Source organism: Melopsittacus undulatus, chromosome 2 (assembly GCF_012275295.1).
Source record: "Melopsittacus undulatus isolate bMelUnd1 chromosome 2, bMelUnd1.mat.Z, whole genome shotgun sequence".
NCBI lineage: Eukaryota > Metazoa > Chordata > Aves > Psittaciformes > Psittaculidae > Melopsittacus > Melopsittacus undulatus.
In genome coordinates this window covers 69,350,234-69,372,945 of record NC_047528.1, presented here as the reverse complement: position 1 = coordinate 69,372,945, position 22,712 = coordinate 69,350,234, and the positions used below count along the sequence as shown (strand labels likewise).

Genomic DNA, 22,712 nt, shown 5'->3' with positions numbered 1-22,712 from the left:
AAATACCCTGGGCAGTTAATTCGTGTCAGTCTGAGGTGGTGTCCTGGGTTCAGCAGCAGCAGTCATTTTTTCTCCTTAGTAGCTGGTGCAGCTCTCTGTTTTTGACTTTCAGCCTGGGAACAGTGCTGATAACACAGATGTTTTTAGTTACTGCTCAAGTGTTTAGTCTGACCAAGGACTTTCTGAGTCTTATGCTCTGCCAGGGAGGAGGGGAAGCCGGGAGGAAGCAGAGACAGGACACCTGACCCAAACTAGCCAAAGAGGTATTCCATACCATAGCATGTCATGCCCAGGATGTAACTGAGAGTTACGTGGAAGGGCTAGTTCACTGTGGAGTTGGAGGAGGTATCTGTTGGTGCTTGGTTGGGCTGGATGGGGTGCGTTATCAGTCGGTGGGTGGTGAGGTGTTGTATTCTCTTCCCTTGTTATCTCCTTTATCATTATTTCTATTGGTGGTAGCAGTAGTGATTTGTGTTATACCTTAGTTACTAAACTGTTCTTATCTCAACCCATGGGAGTTGCATTCTTTCTATTATCCTCCCCATCCTTCCAGGAGCAGGGGGAGGGCAAGAAGGGGGGGGGGGGGGGGGAGTGAGAGAGAAACTGAGTGGCTGGGTTTAAACCACGACAGGTGGGCCGGACAACTCTCCTTCTGGGGGTGCCAATTTCTCTCCATTGATAATAATGAGTTTATAAGCTGACTGTGTTAAACTGAGACATCTGAAGTTAGGTTAGGTGAGTTTCTGCAGGAAGTCCACAGTTGTCCTGAGTGCACAATTTCTTCTTCGTATTACAGACAATATTAGTGAGACTTTTTCCCTGGTTTTTTTTAAGCTTTCTATACTATATATATACACTAATATATCTAGCAAGGCTGCATGTACCCTCTTGAATACTCATATTTAAAATGCTACCTTTTGCTGTCTTCATCTTTCTTTAACTAGATTTTTACCTAAAACATTGTAACATTTACATGATAAGGTCACTGAAGGTTGGTATTTCATAATACATTAGCAAGCTAGTGATGCTGTTTTATTTAGGTTTTATACAGAATTTATACAGAATGTGCTCTCTCTAAGGTTTTGTATACATGTCTTTAAAAAAAATCACAACACACCAAACAAGGAACAAGAGCACAGTGCACATGTATTTTTAGTCTAGTGCATCAGTAACTCTGATGGAGTTGCTGTGGAATTACACAGGTGTAATACAAAATGCCACTTGTTTTAATAGATGTGTCAAACCCAAGCATCTACAAAATGCAACCAGATGCTGCTCTATGTAGCTAGATGCTAGGTGCAGCTAACGTAGTTAGATGTAGCTAATGATATCAGCATTAATATTTCACTAAAGAAGTGTCTTCTCATTTTTAAGGTGGACTGCAAAAATGTACTTGTTGGGAAAACAAAAAGGTCAATTTTCTTCTCTTTGCATATGGTCATGGGAGCATAGAACATTGCTGCTTTTTTAAAGACTTCTTTTATACCAGTTAGGGTTTAGGATATTTCATGTTACAAAATCAAATGTGAGATCCTTAGGAAAGGAAATTACAAAATCTCTGAATAAGCTGATATTTTTTTTCTACTCACAATCGCTCTTTCATAGATCTCATTCACTGATACATCTATACTGCCTTGTGTGCAGCATGGGAAAAGGTACAACAGCTACTGAGTTCTTACCCTGTCTCTGTGGTTCTTCCGGAAATGGCAGGCTAGCTTATGGACAGATTTTTTACAGTTTTTAGGAGTCATCAGCTCTTGGTGTGTTTTTCCTTATCTGGAATATGTAGGCTATGTCCTGTAGCCTATTTTCTGGGTGGGTTAAGAGGAAAAGTAATGGTATGGGTGATATTCCAGAACCTGGATGTTATCCTTTGGGTGGCAGAGTGCATAGTCATCTGCTGACAAGCCCTCCACTCTAGCCTGGAAATACGTCCTTTATTTTCGATAAGGGGCATTCTTTTAGCTCTTTCCTCTGCTTTTTCTTCAGGTGCTTACAGATACACACACTTCCATTCACTCTTCAATTGTACCAACCTTAATATTTGCATTATGAATCTCTACAGATGTAAATTAGTGAAACTAATTATAGGAAGCATTTGATGAGTAAGATTTTCAACTGATTCAATTCTTCCAGACAAACTCTGACCTAAACGCTGAGCCCTGTGAGTCACAGCCGTCTTCTCTGCCTGTGAAAATCTTCAGAGCAAAGAAGCCCTGTCAGTAGAATGGATAGTCTCAGGCTTTGTTCCAGCTGCAAGATTAAAACAGTCTCAAAACCACATTAAATGCAATGACCTTCCATCCTCATTGCTAACTGTTGGCCTTAAGTGTCCAGAGTATGCTTAAAATACTTGCTGGCACATTGGCATGCATTAGCACATTCAGCTTGAGGCCATGCAAGCAAAGATTTAAGCCTCAGATAAGACAGCAAGTGTGCTCAAGCTTTCTACCCTAGAAGCGTTTTCACCCTATGTTTGTATATAGACATGAACTTATGTGAAAGCGTGGATGTTAGGAAAATTTGGGCTTGCAAGGGAGACTGGTGTAGCTCACAGTTGGTCTTGGCCGTTCACTGAGTGCTTCTTTCTCACTAAAGGGACTTTAGCAATAAAGAATGAAACCCTGCGTCAGGCAAATGAGTCAGACCTGAATGTCTGATGTGAAGATGATTCACTCTCTATGATGTCAAAGTCTATTTGACATTTTAGAGGAGTAAATGTTTGAAGTAACTTACTTTTAAATCCAGTCTGCCAATGGAATGAGGAAAACAGCCAAATAAAAAGCATGTTACCTTGTGGAACATGAATGGGCACTGTATGAAAAGGCAGTGTGCTCACTTTTTCAGCAGGCAGTTGCAGTTCTTTTACAGCTTCTTTGTTTCCAGTCCCAGCACTGGTGCATAAGATACCAGTCTTGCACCTCTGCGAGTTCTGCTTGCCCTGCCTTCAGCCTGTTACTGAGAAAAAGGTTGGCATGAATGTTGAAATGATGAAAGTAATTTTCTAAGGGTTTGTTCGAGGTATTTCACTGAGACTTTTTGTCAGGCTGCGGTAACATTATGGGCAGTCAGAAAGGCCTTTACTTTAGGAAAATCTTATGACAGACAGTTGGATCCCTGGTAGAGAAAGCTACTGCCAGCGGTGAGTCTTCGGATTCAAGCCACACCAGGAGCTCCTGCTCCCTCCTGTGTGATTTACTGCTTGATAAATAATCTAGCAATTTTATTTTCAGAGAGAGAAGGCAAATGACGCACAGGTTTTGGTGCCTACTGGCTAGTGACTGATATTGATGATGATGTTTTGTGTGGACTTACAGGTAAATATGACATTGAAAATCAAGAGATCCTTCCCATTAAACCCAGTAGGTTCAGCTCTGGTTCACAGTGCTGGCCACAGTTTTGTGAGTCTGAATTTAAACTGATTGGAAGTGTAAACTCTTCATATTCCTTCCATCCTTCATCACTGGGGTTTAATTTTAAGAGGATTCTGTGAGTGCATGTTAAAATTGTTGACCTTAAAAAAGAAAGCTTCAGTTTGATTTTTCCTTTTTTTTTTTTCTCAGTCCATTAATAAAAGTCTAGAAAAAAATGTCTGAGAATATTTAATATTGGAGCTTTGATAATACTGTCTGATAATGGTGAATGAAAAAGTCCATCTTGACAGTGTTACATGTATGCTGCTTGTTATAAAACACCAGGTTCAGGACAGTGTAATCAATCTTTTTGTCTGAGTATATCAGCGTCATGATTTTCTAAGACAGGCTCACATTCTGAAGGAAACAGTGCCATTATATATACATATATGTATATATATTCAAGTGACTTATTTGAGACATGCCATTTTGGCTTAACTAAATGTAGTTCCGTCACCAGACTCATCACTGCTGTGTGATCTCTTTAGGCCCTGCAGAAGACCAATGGTAGATATTTCTGTCATCTCTTTCATTCACATTCGTTTCCAATTTTCAAGCTGGACTCTCTGCACTATGAATCAGACAATTCTTATATTGTATAATAATACAAAGTGACTTTAGAAGGATAATTAAACCCTATCAAAATGGTGCAATTGTTCATTTTCAAAGACAGTTTGATTTAATTTCAATTACTGACAATTTATATGAGATACTTTAATAGTCTTTTCTCATTGTACATAGATGTGTGAGCTGCTTGAGTTATATTTTTTCTAGAAAAGTATTTATCTTCATAATTTAAGCTAAGTTTTGTTAGGTCTGAATGAGTCACAGAGTTATTCAGGAGGTGTCAAAATGTTACCAGCCTTTTAGAAGTGGGTGACGGTTTCCTTTTGCTGTGATGAACATTAAGAAAATGCATGCAGATTGCCTTATAATTGTCATTTGGTTCAGTTTTTAATGTATCAGTACACTGTAATCAGGATTATGAAAACTCTACTTACAGCGCTATTCGTTATTTATACGCTATACATTTATACACACACAGAGCCACACACAGCCTTCCAAATCTGTTAGAATTTTGTCAAACACTCTAGTCCCAAATTTCTGCTCTAAGGAGCCTGGAAGAACTGGAAAAAATAAGAGAAGGATGGTGAGGAGGGTGAGATGGTCTGTGCAAAGTGGGGCTGGTGGGGCTAATAAATAGAGGTTCTTTCAGTTGGAAACATATGACTGAGGTGTGATATTATGAATGGTATAAAGAAAGTGGATGAAAAGTGGTTATTCCCTGTCTTATTGTACACAAAATATAGAACACCAAACAAATTAAAATAAATAAAAAGAAACAAACAAAAGCAAAACCAATCCAAACCCAAACAAAACCAAAATACTAAATACAACATTTTAATGTAATTGTGTCATTAAGTCACAGAGCCTGTTGTCCCAGACCCCTTTGGCAGCCAAGCGCTTGAATGAATTGGAAGTTCAATTAGATGCAGCAATGGAGGATAGGTTCATTGAGAGGCTAGGTGTGACCTTTGATTCAGGAAATCCCTGCAACTTTTTTTTTTTTATTGAAGACATTACAGATTCCTTTAGAAAATACTCATTGTACTGAGTTCAAATTTCTCATCCTCAGAGCTTTCTGGGGCAGTCATTCCTCTCTCGGACATATGCTGCTTGTTGTGCCACGTGCACTTGCAAAATCATAATCCTCATAACATCAACTGATAGGATTTTGGTTTTCACTTGGGGCTTTCGGTGCCCTTGCAAGCCCTGCCTTCAGGCTGGCGTGCCGATGAAATCAGTTCCCCTTCAATTGTAATGAGGATTATGCTACTCTGAGGAGGTACCTTAGTTCAGATTTCCAGTTGGAGTCTTCTTTATATTCTGTTGCATAAAGACAGCTAACCATTACCCTCTGCAACTCCTTAATCAAATGGCATAAATTTATACAGGATTTACTAGCATACCACCAAGCTTCTCCTGGTAATGCACATATGCATTAGAGTTTGTAGGCATCAGTTCTAAACTTGTGTTACTTGAAGTGATGAGGGGGAGTGGGGAAGGCCACTAATAGCCTAAGAAACCAGGAAGGCTGTGAACCCTGGAAAGTGGTTCATCATTTCAGGGATTATCTAATACGTAATTATAGATAAATAAGTCAAGAGATGAGCATTTATCTATAGCTAAATAAGTCAAGAGATGAGCGTTTATGAGCGTTAACCTATCAAGAGATGAGATTATCTACCCTAAGGTAGAGTTCCCCAGGTGGATGAGGGGGTTGCATTTGCCAGAGGCTGGGGAGAGGGAGGGACTGGGAGGCGATGTGCCTGCATGGCTGACTTGCCACCAGGCAGATCACCCTGTCCTCCCTTTCCTGGGTTGCCTGCAGTGGGGTTTATTGCAGGCTGAGGGGTGCTTCAGTGCTCAGTGTGGCTCTTGAGTTCCAGGCTGGAGGGGTTGGGTTTGTCTCTTGACTATCGCAACCTGAGTGGCTTGCATCTTCTTGGTGTTCTTTACTATGAGGGTGCTGAGGCCCTGGCACAGGCTGCCCAGAGAAGCTGTGGCTGCCCCATCCCTGGCAGTGTTCAGCGCCAGGCTGGACGGGGCTTTGAGCAACCTGGTCTAGTGGAAAGTGATCCTGCCCATGGTAGGGGGCTGGAACTGGATGAGCTTTAAGGTCTTTTCAAACCCAAATGATTCTGTATTCTGTGGTCTCAAAAAGGTTTTATTTGTGTTTCGCTTTTACGTTATTTAGCTGAAAGTCAGGAAATTCTCCACTTGCTACCTTTGGTAAGCTAAGGCTTTTTGCATTTGTGGGTTATTCTCTCCAGGCAACCTTCAGCTTTGCAGGCTGTATCATTCTTCATAGACTATTACAAATTTCTTTATAATGCCCTGCAGTATATTCCCTTGAAAAGTCTAGATTGCAAATCCTTATTATGGCAAAACAGCAATTGGAAAGGATCTTGATTTTTTTATCAGGAAATTTTGAGCATGAGTATCAATTACTCTTTTGGAGAGATTTTCACATTCAAAGAAATGAAAAATACTGTATAAAGAATACAATAGATATGTATCAGGACCCTTTAACTAGTGATTGTGTGAATATTTCCCAGCTGTGCTGGATTTCTAGGAGCTGTGGTTTTGCCATCTGTATTGAGGCTGAGCAATCTTCTGTGATAATTCTGTTGAAATCCCTGAAATAACGTTCAGAGTTAGGATTTACTTAAGTGATCAAGATGGCAGAGCCTGACCTTTAGGGTAAGATCCAAAGCCTCTTGCTGCTGATAAGAATTTTTCTATATACTTCTGTGGTGGCTTTAGATTGACATGCTTTGCCTTGTGGTGTTTGTGTAGATGAATGTTGAAGAGGAGAGTCAATGTTTTTCACTAAAAGTTCTGTTAAATCTATTATCCATCTTTTTGTTTGTTTGTTTTCAAGACGAGTTTCAGTATTTTACTAAGAATTAGATTTTTTCATGCCATTAAAATGACATTTTATACAAATTAATCCATTCAGACTTGAATGTTATTCGTTTTATTTTAAGAATTGATTGTATTCCGGAATGTTATTGAATCAGTCTCACCTTACTTTTTCACTGTTCTATGGGGACTAAAAAGAAAAACATCAGACAGGGCACTGAACAGCTTGCATAAACAGTTCTTGAGACAACTGTTATCTATTTTGTGTTCCCAATAGACACTTTAAACTAGCAGGAAAAGCAGTATTATTATGGTTTTGGGTACTTTGATGATCTAACTCTCTAGACATTGAATCCCTTTTTCTCAAAGCTTTTGTTCAGATTCCCTCACTGCATAAAACACATGGTCTATCTTTCCATTCCTATTAATTTGTCCAAACCACTTGAATCCAGAGTAGGCAAATCTTATCTTACAGATGCTATAGCATTTAAAATGGGTAAATTCTGGAGTGTTTGACTTACAAAAAATATGGTGAATCATTAAAAAGTCCAGTCCAAGGATTCTCTTGTGCATCACAAAGTTTTTTAAAGGATCGCTACAAATGTACTGTTGAGGATCTAAACCAGCTGATGGTGGCAAGAATTTAATTCTCATATAGTAAACTGTCCCCTTCCTCAGTTTTGAGTGCTGTGCTCCAGTGTACTTGAAGGTTGTGCCATTTAGTGACCCATCTTTATCAAGAAGACACAAACTATTTTTCATTTTTTCCAGCCTAAACCTGATTGTGTTAGTTTGGTGACTTAAAAGCAATTTTTAAATTTTTTAATAAAATAAAGTTTTTTTAAAATTTTGAATAAAAGGTGGTTGTTCTTTTTCATGCCTACCACTCACTTTTCGTAGAGGATCCCAGAAGGATGTACCAAAAGCAAGGCAGTACAACAATGCAATGTCCCTTTCTTCTCCTACCCATCCTCAGCAAGGGGATGCTGGTTTCCTTAAGCTAACTTAAAAGCGTAGATTACTCTCACAGTCTTATGGTTTCTTTCTAATATATGTGTCTTTGAACTTTATGTAAGGATTTTGGTCATTTGTTCATTGTTCAGTGTCATTTGTTCATTTATTCTTTCTTACAGGATTTTCTCTGAAAGAATTATTTCAAAAGCCTCTATTACCATGGCAGCTTTAACTGAGGCTATTTCAATTCTGAGATACTCCAGGTTTCAAAATCTACTTTTCAAACTCTCTTGAATCAGGCTGGAAACAGACAACTGAAGTGACTGTTCAGCAAAATAATTATTTTTTCCCAATGGTGTAGAGTGAAAAATATGCAAATACGAATAAAATGAGTTCTTTTGGAAAGGACTGAGATTTAATGAATAACCATTTATATAACAGCAGAATAAAGCAAATTGAAATTTGTTGTGAACACAAGCTCTTTTAAAAGAATAAATTAAGTGAGCATACTGAGAGTTAAATCAAGACACTGGAGGCTTTAATAAGCCAATTGTCTGCATCAAGAGCACTGAATGAAAGAGGAATCAAGTAAGACCTTCACAGAATTGGCACTTAAGTGTTTTTGTTTTTACGCTAACTCTATCTGGTGTAATAACACACTGAGTTTGAAATCTTACTCTAGTACATCACTTGAGGTGAAACAATGAGGAAAACTGATCTCTTGCCCACAACCCCTGTGCACAGATTTCCCCAGAAATGGCAGTTTCACTGGAGGGTTTGTTTGTGGATGCTGCATCTATGTGTAGAAATTAGCATCAAGCTGAATGTTTCTGTTCCGGACAAGGCTGATTTAAAGGGGAAAATAAACAACAGCAAGAGAAAATACTGCAAAGGTCTCCTTGGTATTGTTTGTTTGTTTGGTTGGTTGGTTTGGGGAGTTTTGTATGTTTGTTTGTTTGTTTTCTTTTCTTTCTTTCTTGGTCAATCTGATCAACATAATTCCCTAGTTAATGAAATTCATAGAGAACAGTTATAGGCCAGTATGACTCTAGGTTTAATGTGAAAATTATATTCTCTCCAATATCTGAAATGCTGAATGTCTTTATTTTGTTCACAAATATTGGCGAATAATGAGTCTTCTTGTATATTGTGCAAACGAAGATGTGTTGCAAATCATTGTTTTTTTACTGCAGAAGCACAGCAAAACCTCCATCCTCAAAAGAATATTAACCTACCTCCTCAAAGTGATCAGGTTGTCCCAAAAATCTCCATTCACTGCTCTGAGCAACTGATGGATGGCATGATCTGTCTCAAAGGGCATACTCCCACTTTTTGAACATATTCTCTGTGAGATCAAATGAATCCAACTCAATAGCTCTATAAAGCATGTTCTGACATCTTAAAGTAAATACAAGCAGATACCAACTACTGTGAGCAGGAAGCTGAACTAGATGACCTCCTGAGGTCCCTTCCAAATTCAGCTTGCTCTGTGATGTGATTCTTTCCTTCTCTTTGATAGAGCTGATTCACTGTTACTAAAATAGAAAAAGTGAGAAAAAATGTGGAAAACCTGAAATTGTGGCTGCATAGCTAACAAGTAAATGAGAGGACAGAATGCTTGTAAAGTGGTGTAAGATAAAACCTGTATAGAAACTGTCCTGGTTTCTGCTGGGGTAGTTAATATTTTCTTAGTAGTTGATACAGTGTCATAAAATCATAGAATATCAGGTTGGAAGGGACCTTAAGGATCATCTGTTCCAACCTTTATAGGCAAGCACGACCCAGAATAGATGTCCCAGCATGCTGTCGAGCCAAATCTTGAAAGTGTCCAGGATTGGGGAATCAAATCAGTGCTGTCTTTTGGCTTCAGTCTGAGAACAGTACTGATAACACACCAGTGTTTCAGTTGTTGCTGAGTATGCTTACCCCAATCAAGGACTTTTCAGTCTCTCATGCTCTGCCAGTAAGGAGGGGTACAGGAAGTGGGGAGGAAGCAGAGACAGAACACTTGACCCAAGCTAGCCAAAGGGGTATTCCGTACCACAGCACGTCATGCCCAATATATAAACTGGGGAGAGTTGGCCAGCACAGGCTGATTGCTGCTTGAGTCAGGCTGAGCGTCGGTTTGTGGGTGGTGAGCAGTTGTACTGTGCATCACTTGTGTTTCTTGGGTTTTATTTATCTCTCTCTTTTTGCTGTTTATATTCTTATAATATTTTACTTTTATTTACATTATTAAAACCTGTTTTTATCTCAACCTGAGGGGTTTAACTTTATCCAGTTCTCTCTCCATCCCACAGTAGGTTGGGAGGAGTGAGTGAGCAGCTGTGTGGTACTTAGTTACTGGCTGGGGTTAAATCATGACAGAAACCAAGGCAGAGGTTTATATAATCAGGAAAAGAAAAAGGCACTTTCATGAAGTTCATAAGAGTATCATTCTTTATATCGAATTTTGAAAATAAACAATAGGTATTTTGATGTGTCATGCTATGGAAAATATTTGTGGATGGATAAACAGAATGTGAAACTTCTTTTTAAAAAATTAACTTGTACCACCAAGCACAGTATTTTGTTTGTGCTTCTGTTTTTTCCTTTGATATAAGTTATTATAAAAATTGCCAAACGAATGTCACTGTTTACCTGAGCTGAATGTCACAAAAGCTGGTCCTATCTTGTATGAATAAATGAGATAAGGAGGCAGAACTCGTGTGAACAGCAAGTGCATTTGTGCAGCCTTTGTCAAAATCTCTTCTACCTGACAGTGCCTTTTCACCTGAAACTTCATACTGGTTTTACACTGTGGTTAGCACTTCATAGCGGCATACTTATATTTGCTATCCTTAGGTTGATTGCATCAATGATTTTCCATTTTCTGTGTTCTAACAGCTGGAAACAGTGAGAGCGAGGGCCAAGAAGCAGTGAGGAAAATACAAGAAGAAACTTCGTCTGGAAAAGGTACCATACTTTATCCTTTTCTTTAAGGAACACTTTATTCCTCTCTTTCAGCTGGCATCTTTTCTTACATTATCCCACTTTGTGTATTGTTAAGCATCTTTTACTTTGGGGAAGCCAATCCTTAAAGTAAACCTGACATGAAGGGTAAAATGAGTAGGATGTATTTAAAAAACATTTTCAGTTTTGTTTGACTTCTTCACCATGTGTCATTGCAAAAGGGCTGCCTGCAAGTTACAGGCTGCCTGCACGTGTGTATGGGAACAATGATTTAATAGCTGCGCAGAAAATCAGAATACTAGAGATTTCTGCTAAGGGGAGGATGAGAGTAGGTAAGAGTGGGTATGCTCTTTTTTACTGCTGGTCTTGCCTCCATTGTGTATGATCCCATAAGAAAGTGCTTGTATTTTCTTTTTCTGAGGGAGAGGGGTAAAAGGTGTCTAAAAGAACAACATTGCCCAATTGGAATATTTGACACATGTTGAGAGCTTATAATCCTTCACAAAAGGAAACTGTTTTCTTAAAAATAGATAGGTCTTTCATATCAAGCCAAAATTCCTATGTTTTTACAGTTCTTCCATTTCTTCTCTTAATCGCATGAGCAGTCAAGTTGGGGAGGCATAAGGAGAGCGTAGCTTGATAACTATGAGAAAAGGTATATTGTGCACTATCTGCTGTGTGATTATAATTTGCAGTTTATGGTGGAGGTTAGTGCATCTAATGTTTCCATCTCGGATTCACTGGGTGTAGCTCCTATTAGCATATGATGATTCACTGATGCCACTTTGATGTATCATTTCTTGGCAAAATAATAGGGCAGTGCTGCTAGTCCATCCTATTTAGGATCTCCATGGCTTCTTCTGAGATCTGATTCTGGTTTTGTGCCTCTAATAATTACTGTTATGATGATCAAAATAGGTTAATTATTGTGTTAAAACCCCCTTTCATTAAGATTTATCTTTTGACTCAAATGTGCACCCATCATAGCCTCAGGATACATGTATGCTAGTTAAAAGCATCATAAATTAAGGTATAGTCAGAAGGATCATGAAAGGAAAAAGGTAATTGTTACATTGTTTAAGTCTTTTGCTGGAAGTTTCTGTACAGAGACCAAAACCATTTGGAGTTAATTACCTCACGTGACCTGCATGAAGCTGAATAAAGCAGGGTCTGTCTTATTTTCTCACAGCCGTGTGATCACAGGCTTTTCTAGCACCCTGGTCTTTCTTGGGTTTTCTGCATGAAGTAAGCTCTAACGCTCAGTTATAAATTTTGTCAAGATACATCTGGCAGTTTGAGGAAGCTGAAAGTGTATCTGAAGTTGACTGATGTTTATTATAATGACTGAGGCTTTAGTAATCTCAGATTCTGGTAGATTTGGCCCTAAAACAAATGGAAAGAGAATTTCAAGAATTTCCTTAAAACAAATTTCAAGAATTGTTTCCCGATTGAGGGATGTTTGTACTTACAAATGCATTGTCCTCTACAAAGGACTCACTTGAGTTTGAGCAGTAGTCCTATGTGAAGAAAACTACTTACAGAAGCTGTTCCCATCTGAAATACTGGATTCTTGAAGGAGAGCTACTCAAAGCAGTATTGCTGGGCAGCCAGCACGATGAAGGATTAGGACAATATAGCTGTCCTTCCTTTACTGTGAACAAACTTTATGAGTGGGTGCCAACAGTTTGCTATCCAGACCTCAGATCTCTAATAACAAAGAAAATCTCCTTGCTTGTTATCAGGTTAGACAGCAAAAGGGAGCAAGAGACCTTGTCCTCTCCTTGTTTCCTGGCTGAGACATACATAGCACAAGCATCCCCAGAGACAGCTCTGGGAAAAGGCCAGGCTTGTTGAATGCACAGTGTAATGTAATTACAGAGTTTTTAAGGCGATATGGTCCTTCTGTGTCTTGGCCACTGTCTGTCTGATGCTTTGTCTGCTATCTAAGGATGAGCAGTTTTGCTTGACATAATGTACACTTCTGGGACATGTGAGTTTCAAAGCGTGTACGTAACTGATTCCTATCAAGCAGCTGATGAGCTGTTAACAGTTTCAGAGGAGAATAAAGACTAATAATCAAAAGGCTATGCATGCAGGTGATGCTTTTTTTTTTGCAGCAGCAGCAGTAGCATGGCAAGTCATGAAGAAAGGACTGACAACATTTTTGAATCCAGGGTGGCAGGAGACTTCTTTTCCCATGCTGGAGGCATTCAAACCAGAGTCAATGCCAAAAGATGGTAGGGTATTGGAGAGGAAGGCAGTGATGCTAAAGGACACACAAAAATCCAAGCAATGTATCACATCACCTCTTCTTACCACCCATCTGCTCTCATAGTGCTATACCAGAAACCTCTTTGGTTCCTCTCACTGCTGATTCCAGACTGTTTAGATGTCCTTCTTGGTTTTGGGTCTCTGTGCTGAGTTACCTGTTGCTAAGCTAAAGGGTGAAAAAGGACATGGGTCCACAAGAGTGGAAGAGAATAGGTGCAGGTCCTTGGGGCATGATGGATCCAGTTCACTCGAACACCAGAACTTCTTCCATGATAAAGCACTCAAAGCCCTCAGATATTCAGAGCAGACCAGAAGAAGTGCTGCATTGTCATTGAAATTATCAAATGGCCACTATTTCCAAAAGACCAAGGGCAACAGATTGCTATGCTCTGAATCATAAAGCTGGGAGAAACCAGAATGATGTGGGCATTTATCTTGCTTCCATTTGTTAAATTGGGAACTTGTGTTGTTAATAGTAGCAATTATATGGCTGGGAAAATTGTTGATGGCTAGGGATTGCCACAAAGATATTCTAATTGTGTAAGTCTCTGTAATTTACCCAGGGTGTGTCTATGCTAGTGTGTTCATTAGTTAGATCAGGAGAGTGCTTTCCAGGCAATGCTCAACGGTTGCCTGCTTGCTAAGCACAGGTTCACATCAAGAAGGGCACTGCAGGTCCTGACCTGGATTCTGTTTAGACAGAACTAGCCTGAGAGGTGACCTGCAGCAGAGTGACTTCTATTGATCGATTGGGAAGTTTCTGTGATAACTCTCAATGATACTACAAAAAATCTTTCTGTGTACATAATATAGATTATCTCCTCAGCTACCCTCAGTTTACATCTCTGCAAATGAAAGCTGGTTTTAACCCAATGATTACAAGCATACAAATGTTGGAAACTAATATATAAACATGAATGAAAGCTGCATTCATTCCAGCATAGGTTCATGAATGCCAGTGGAATCAGCAATTAGCAAAAGTTTATGCATAAATATCACTTAGCATAGTACTGAAGAAAGGCTCTCACAAGAGCAATGTAGGAGCTGGAGTTGCAACTACACTCAAAGGAGAAAAAAATTGAAAGTTAGTGAGAAAACAGGGTGTAAAAGTCATATTAAGCACAGACCTCTTCAAAAGGAGAAGCCTGTGTTTAAAATCACCCAACATTTTTGCGGCAATTCAAATAAAACCACATTATAAAACTAAGCACTAAATCCACAGCATTCATGAGGCTTCCATTTGAAGCCAGGTGAGAAAGGAATGAGAGACTTTCTCCCTCGGAGTCAGAGGAATGCAGAGGTTAGCACAGTGGCAACCAAATCGTATCATTTACAATCTGATCCACATCAAGACAGCGTGGGCCAAGCAGTAGGAGGAATGATAGCACCCTAGAAAAACTGCAATTCGCATGCATTCAACCAGCCTGGCTTTTTCCCAGAGCTTTCTCTTGGGATGGTTGTGCTATGTATGGCTCAGCCAAGGAATAAGGAGATAACAAGGTTGCTTACTCCCTTTTGCAGTATAACCTGCTAACGAGCAAGATTTTCCTTGTTATTAGAGGTCTGAGATTGAAGAGCTTACCCAAAGAAGGGGTGATCTAGCCGATAGGTACCAAGTGTAATTGCAGAATAACTCATGGGTGATAACTCCACTAATGTTCTCTGTATGTCAGGCACCAATTTTAACAAAACAATCCATGTTTCTCTGCTCTGTACCAGACTGTCACTGGCTTTCCCTACAGGCTAGAGTAAACCAGCTGCTGAAAGTTCCCAAATTCCCAAACTTTTAGATTTGCTTTTGACCAAGAGTCAGTGGTGATATTCCCAGCACATGGGCTGGAGTTGGGAAAGCTATTCAGCAAGGCCAGTACCTTCTTAAAATGTTCCAAATTGTCTCCTAGGACTTTTTTTTTCTGACACGGTACGTCAAAGGTGTTGTTACGGAAGTGATCATCCAGATGGTCAAAAATAGTAGAAAATATTTGTGGTTGAGAAGTGTTTTCTATATGTGTGTGTAAACATGTGTGGGTTTATCCTTGCTTGTGTCAGATTTGCTTTTATGGTGTAGTTTTGAGGTGTAAAAGCGTAACACCCTGAGCTTGTGGCAAGACCTGACATGGCTTCTTTGTTCTTTCTACCACATTCTGCCATTGGCATATCCTTTCTTTACCACTGCTAATGCTGAAAGACCCATAGAATTGGTTTAAAGAGTTTCCTAGAAATAATAGCGTAGTTTCCATCTACATGGCTTCTTTTTTCATGCTGGTGTGTTATCTCCAGTACTTAGGTTTGGCAGGTCAGGGACTGCCCTCAGAGTTGTACAGCTGAACGCCAGGCTTATGAAGACATCTTGAAAGACAGGGTAGTGATATGGGTGAGGAGTAAAGAGGTCTCAGTCTGACAGTATGCCACTTTGCAGGTCCCTGAATGGAACTGCAGATCATTTCTGCTTTGTCTCTTGATGATGGGTATAAGAACCATGCCTGAACATTAAGATTTCTTTTCCTTCTGTTGCCTCAACTAAGATTGTATCAGGTATATTCAAGCCCCATGAGAATATTTGAATCTTGAAAAATATTGGATGTGTTAATCTAAGTCTATAAGGACTGGATCCTCCACATGATCAAGGGCTGGAAGACCCCTTTCTAGAGTCTAAGAAAGTAGTGCAGGGGCTAAAACAGTTTCTCTGCTCATAGCACTTATGCCCAGACCTCTTATAAAATCATTTAGGTGAATAGTTTGCAAATCAATTGTCCTACTTTTCTGTTGGTTTTACATAATACTTTGATGCAAAAACATGGTTAAATTCATTAAGCCTGCTTACTCATGTCTTTTTTGTTCTCATTTTGACTTTCAGTGTAACATGTTGCAAGATTTTTTTCCCCTCGGCACTTACAGACATTTAAAACAATAGAGAATCCCCAATTTTTTGTGTATCTTATGACACCTTAGAAATTGAGTTGTCATGTTAACAAGGTGGTAATTCAGGCATTAAGAGCAATATGAATAAGGTTCACAGAGTTGAAGATGAGCTGTAGATCTGGATGGTGAGATAAAGTCCTTGCAATATAAAATGTATTCATAATGCAGGCACAAGCTCTGCCTGTTAGTTTCCTGAATTCCCATTTCCAGTGGAAATGTGAAACATACTTCATTAACAGGCTCTGTCACTAAGGAAACATGATTTTCTCATATTTATATTATTTCTAATTGAAATTTAGAGACAAAGAAGTGCACAGGTGTAGCTGTAGGCAGAATAACAAACTCCTTTTGGATGTCTTGAAATGATTTTCTGAGTGTAAATCACCAAAGCTTTGTGTGACTAAGGGGACGGGTGCTCCAGGGTTAGGATTTTGCTGATTGGGGTGCTCTAGAGCAGGCAATAGGGAGAAAGGGAATTTCAAAATTAAATTGCCTCAGCAAGGCCTGAAAATCTTCCATTTCACCCTCTTACAGGATTTTGTTCCTCTTTGGTGTACCTATAGAGTCATGATGTCAAACAGTGGCTGGATAAAGGTGCTTCTGGGTTTGACACCTCCCATAACATGCAATTAATTTTTCTGGCTCTAGCAGTAGCTGCAGACAGGTTGCATGGGCTATTTCCAGACCTTGTCTGCTCTCAAGAAAACTGCCAGCAAACACTGAAGGACAAAGCCAAGAAGAAGGCAATTTGTCTTCTCTCTGGAATGCTTTCATATCTCCCTTCCAAGATCTACTTTATATAGTCCTAACTTCTGTGGGTTACATATAGGGCTTTAGAAGTTAATTTGCTTATAACAAGTGTAATATTTTCTGTGGAAATGCTATTGGCTTCTGCACTAACGATCCAGCTACTGGGAGTAAGGAGAACTTGTGGCCTGGAGTAAACATGGGAAAAGCAGAGCCTATATTTGAAGCACTTAACAGGCTGTGTGTGTAACCTGCATGTGAAGCAACAGACTGTGGTCTGTTTAAGCACATGGGCAGTGCTCGTCTTTCCTTGCCAGCTCCATCCTTGCAGTAGTATGGCAAGGTTCCAGAGGGAGAACAGCCAGAGAGGAGCCTCTGCACCTCTGAAGAGCCAACACTAGTGTGTCCATGCTTCACTTGTGTTTTGAGGGCCAATTTTCAGTGGCAAAGAACCAGATCTCTGAATAGATATCCAAGTTCTTAAATGAGATATGATGCCCAGTGATAGGATCAGAGGCAATGGGCACAAATTGAAATATAAGAAATCCCATTTAAAATTAGGAAAACTCTTTTTTAGCATAAGAGCTATTGAATATTGGCACAATTTGCTGAGTTTGTAGTCTCCATCCTGGGAGATACTCAAAAGGCATCTGGGCAGGGGCTGGGACTGGTACAATCTCCAGAGCTGCCTTCCAGCCTCAGCCACCCTGTAACTCTGTGATTCTATGAAATTTTAACAGCCAAATCCACATGAAACCATGAAACATGTCCAGACATACTGTAACAGACACAGATTCTTGTGTGTGACTGTGTAAGACTACTGGCTCTTCAAGGAATTGTATTGGTGTTCATACACTGCCCATAAAGACTCTTGGGTACGGAACATGGTGAAAACAGCAATAATTTGTCCATAATGCAGTCTTAGGAAATGGGTATTTGACAAGAATTTTGGAGCCATGGAAAAAACTCTTCAACTGTCTGTGCAGGTAAAAAAAAACATTCTATGGAAACAGACGGAACAATTGTGGGAACACTGAGCAATAATCTGTGAAAGGGCCAGAATATATTGCCCATAAATCTGGATCAGCTTGCCCTTCTTGTTATTTTTATCTATGCAGGGCATATGCTAATATATTTTATATTGAGACCTAAATTTTAAAATCTATGTTTCAAATAAATGCTTTCAAAATTACTTGATGACATCTCTGCCACATTTCCACAATCTGAATGGAAATCACCAAACAAATGTGTACTTTGAAATCCTTCTCAGCCTGTTTAAAGGCTTGCAGGAAACATGTAATGCCAGAGCATTTTTTATAGTCTTTGCTGGTACTTGGTGCTAGAAAATCTTGCTTGTAAGAAGAAATAGAAATACCCCTAAGGAGTTTGGTATACTCTTGAATTAAGAAAACATCTTAACACAAGAAACATTAGATGTCTGATAATCATGTCTGGATTTGGATATTTTTTTTTATTGAGGCTGTTTCTGGACAAGGTGATGTGAACTATTTCCCCATGATAGTGGTCAGCTGTGTTTTAGTCCTTATTAGGCTTAACTCTATGTCTGCCCCTCTCTCCTTGTGAAAAGATTACTGTTGACTTCGGGCTGCTTGGAAGGAGTAGCTCTACACAACTGAGGTGACTTGAGGAGACAAAATAAATCAAATCATCTTTAAAACATTTAGTTTGACCTAGTTGAAAAATAATCCTTGCCTCCCAAGCATAGAAAATGTGTGGGCCTGTGGTGGGAGATAGAGCTCCATGGCTCTGGCCAAGATTTGCTGTTGTTCTGCATTCCCTCTTACTCTACTCCAGCCTCACTTATGCTCATGCACTTGAGCTTTTTTGAGTAATTTACAGCTACTAAACTTCCTGGAACATGGATCTCATTTAAATTGTACAGTGTCTGTAATTCCTTCTCCTTCAGAACTTGATGGTATATTGGGGGGGGGGGGGGGGGGGGGAGGGGAGGGAAGAAGAGATATGCATGTATTAAACGAAAAAAACAATATAAAGGGAAAAAAAACCCTTTGTCATGACTGCTGGGGGCATCTGAACTGGTAGTTTATGAAAAGTTAATTTTGCCACCTTTCCCCTGCAGGCTTTCCCCTAGATTATATTTTACACTTGAAAGTCAATCCATGAAAAAATCCCATTTTATAAATAATTATTTATAAAATATATGTAAAAATAAAGCCCTAATTGAAACAACTTTCATGATGACAGGACATTTCCTAAAGATGTGTCTGGTTTGGTCTGTGTGTCTGTTAGTGAAAGAGAGAGAGAAATGCTTCTGCACTTAGTCTGCAAAATGAAGTGGGGAAAGTGTTCCTGCCTGTAGAATGGATTAACTCCAAACATGGTAGTTTGTGTTCAGATCAATCCAGAAAAAAGGGTTTTCCTCCAGTGCACACTGGGTTTCTTATGACCCAGACTACAGTACAATCAAAGACAATATTTGTTTTAAAATCTGGACCTTTAAATCTTCTTGAATCAATAAGCTGCTGCTTATCAATGCTTTGTGTTAATTTGCAAATCCATGCTATATAGGAATTTCTTTCTTTTTAGAGAGAATTTTGCAAGGATTTTGTTTAAAACAATTTTTTTTTAAATTGCCAGAAAACTGAAATGTCCCGTGGAAGACACTTCTTTCATGTGAGTCTGAGCCTAATTTCCGTCAGTCTTTTCTGGGATTTTTGTTCTTTGAGATGATGCAAAATTAAATCTTCAGTTCCAGTTTAAGTGCAGTCTTCAAATTTTCTTCAAGACCTTGTTTCTGTATACAGAATGCAAAGCACATCTCCAGTGCCATGAAGGCCTTATGCTTTGAAAACATAGGCCATAGATAATAGAGAGAGATATCAAAAAGTGTGTTTATTTGGCATATAACTGTCTCACGTCTTACAAGGCTAACGTAGTGAGCAGTTCTCCTGAGAATCTTACTCAGGCTTATCCTCCAGATAAGATGACCTCAAATGGCTGGCTGAAGACTGCTATCTTAGAAGATATATGAAATGATATTTTAGTCTGGAATCATAATCCTATAGTTACCTTGACAACTACCAGTGATACATACCTACATTGTGTTTGCCTCTCCAGATGCAACTTTCAGCTGGTCCTGCAGACAGAATATAGATTTTTCTTTCTTTTTTTTATTTGCTTGAATTATATCTCTAGAAACATGCTATTCAGAAAGCAGTATCCTTTTCTTTGTGTCCTCTCAGTGGCATAAAATAGTGATTTGCCTTTGCTTGCAAAAGAGAACAATTTGTGGCAGCATTCACGTATTATACTGCTGAACAGTGACTTTTTGTATAAATCTCAGATTCAAATCTGTATGTTAGTGTAAACCAAGCTGGTAATATGTAGAGATTAAATCTGAATAAGTCTTGAGTTTCAAGTAATGAAAATGACATCACTGAGGTTATAATCCAGTGTGTTCTGTCTTCAAGTGTCATGCATGAACAGAGCACACAGTGTACACTGAATGGTGGAAGAAGGGCATGCCAGAGGAAGGGTGTCAGAGAATAGCAGCTTGTACTTGTGAGCAGAGCAGAGCTGCCTGGACAGTTTTTTCATCTAAATGCAGTGAAAGTAGAGAATTCAGACCCATGTTTGCATTTAGTGATGGGAATTTGGGCCTCAAGATGCATGAGGGACCCAGTAGCTCTGCTAGGTCAAACTGGCTATTCTGGCTGTATATGTGGTTGGAGGGGGCAGGACAGCGTAGCTGCAACAGCTTCGGGAAGTTGACTGGACCTGAGCTGAGAAGTCCTTCACTCCCTCTTAGTTCCCAGGCCTGCCTTCTGCCTCCTCATAGGCCGGCTATCCAGGCAGGTGCTGAGGGTACACAGCCTTTAGCAGGTGTCTGCAGTGCAGATGTTACCTAGTCATTTTTCTGTTTAAATGAAGAAGAACTCATTAGGTGATGTAAATTGCTGGCGCAAAAGTTAACTTCATGAGGCTAGTTCAGAAATAATGTTCTTAGTCTGTGTGAAAATCTAGCACCTATATCTGTTCTGCTGACAGACAGGGTACACCACAAAGTGACCACACACTAGCTGCATAAGATGCAGAGTTTGGTAAACAAGCACACTAAAGCAAATCAGCACACTAAAGCAATCACACTAATGTAAATTAGGTAAATATCTGTCTATATGTAGTGAATAAGTACAATAAAGCAAATCAGAGATATATGAGTAAACTACTGAAGAAAGTTAGCAATGCACTAAATCATTACTGCATAGAAAGAACAGAGATTAAGAAGAAATACATCACCAGTTACCACTGAATCATCATCTGGGCCCACACTTCCAGCTGGGAAGCCTCATTGTAGCCAATGCCAGGAATCTCAGGTAATTGGGAAAATTCCTACATGGTGAGTCCACCCATAGGTGAGGCTTCTCTCATAGCCACAGGAGAGTCTCCCTTTTACACCTTTATCAAAACGACTGACTTTATGCCAGATCTCTGATTGTTTACTCATGGGACCATGCAGTTTCTCGTGATCTCACCGTTGTCCACTCTGAGTCATAGAACAGCTGGACACCTATGTTTTCCTGTCTCTTTCCAAAAGTCACAATGAACATAAACATATATACTCTACACTGTGGCAAGCAACATCCTTTTATTATGTCTCTCAGTCATGAGAGGGAATCAACTCTCAGCTAAGTTCCCATCCATTATAATATCCTTAGTCTGTTGAATATAATTTTACCTTCTTATTTGAAGATAATATGTTGAAAAAAAACATGCTTTTGTACTTCCGAAGTGTTTGTATGGTGATTATTTTCAGAAGCTGGATGTAAAAGGGCTAATCCTTCACTTAAGCTAGAGGAGTGCAACCCACCAGCTGCAAGTTTAGGGAATTTCTAAGGCAGCAAAGTGAGCCCAGGATGAGGAATTTAATTAATTTCCTTCAGTCCATGGTTAGAAGCATATGCTGTGGGGAGTTTGGATCGAGTGCAGCATGGTGGTCTCGGGGCACAGTTGTGTAAGGAGCAGGTTGGAGCTGAAAGGAAAGAGAGGGGTTATGAGTCTGTCTCCTGTCCTGTGCAGCCTGGCAGGGATTGACCTGAGTGGTGCTCGCCCTACTGCCTGGCTTCACCAAGCCTTTCCACAAGCTGTCATCACAACCACCCAGAGAGACCTTTTGAAACACACCATCTTATGATAGTCACAGAGGATAACAATTAGTGCTGGTTTTCTTTCAATTTCTTTTTAGCACCAGGCAAGACTGTATGTAACTGGTGATATAAAGAGAATTCAGTATCAAAGGGGCTGTATAAATTTAAACTACCTACAGTAAACTGTTAATTTACTTGAAAAATAGTCTATAATGGTCCTCTTTATTTTTAAAACAATATGACGATTTCTCTTTTTTTTTTTTTGCAGGTTAATTTCAAATTTTGCAGATTAATTTCAGATAATTTTTCTATATAGTTTACTCTTTAAGTTGAATAAAAATCATCATCCTACTGCAATGGATACTGTAAAAAGGAATATGTACATATGTGTTCAAAGAGCAACTGAATTGGACGGGTAAAATGGGAGAAAATAGGAAAAACAAAGGAAAATAGAGGGGACAGAGTGATGGAAGGAAAAATCACAACATAAATACCACATTCCATACATTTTTGCTTTGAACAGTTACATTTTTTTAATAGTTATATTTTTTTTTACTTTAGTTACAAGTTTTGGCCCAAATACACAGTTAAGACACTCACATGCAAGTTAATAAGCTAAATGAAGCTGGGAGATACTAGAGTGAGAGGAAAGGGAGACTAAAGAGAAAAACAACACTAGGAGTAGGAAAGGGTGAAGAAGCATGTGAACAGAGAGAGAAAAGAACCTGAAAAGAGGTTACAGCCACATAAGTTTGAAGGAGAATAAGATTATACCCCAAAAATATGATGTGCAGGGTCTGGCTGGTTGTTTACTGTATATGTTTAAACAGACTTTGAGTAGATGAGTCCCTGAGGAAAGAACTGGAGTGACTCCATACTTCAGGATTTCGCTGCTGGGAGT

The 22,712-nt window shown here is 39.3% G+C and overlaps 1 protein-coding gene across 4 annotated transcripts in view; it reads left to right on the top strand.

Annotated features, from left to right (window-relative positions):
• The window catches only part of DHRSX (dehydrogenase/reductase X-linked), a 161,530-nt gene that overhangs the window by 38,073 nt on the left and 100,745 nt on the right, over positions 1–22,712 (top strand). For all 4 annotated transcript variants that reach the window (XM_034060099.1, XM_034060098.1, XM_034060096.1 and 1 more), the window contains one exon: positions 10,680–10,748. In XM_034060099.1, coding sequence (XP_033915990.1) covers positions 10,680–10,748 — 69 coding nt within the window. The remainder of the gene's footprint in view (positions 1–10,679; positions 10,749–22,712) is intronic.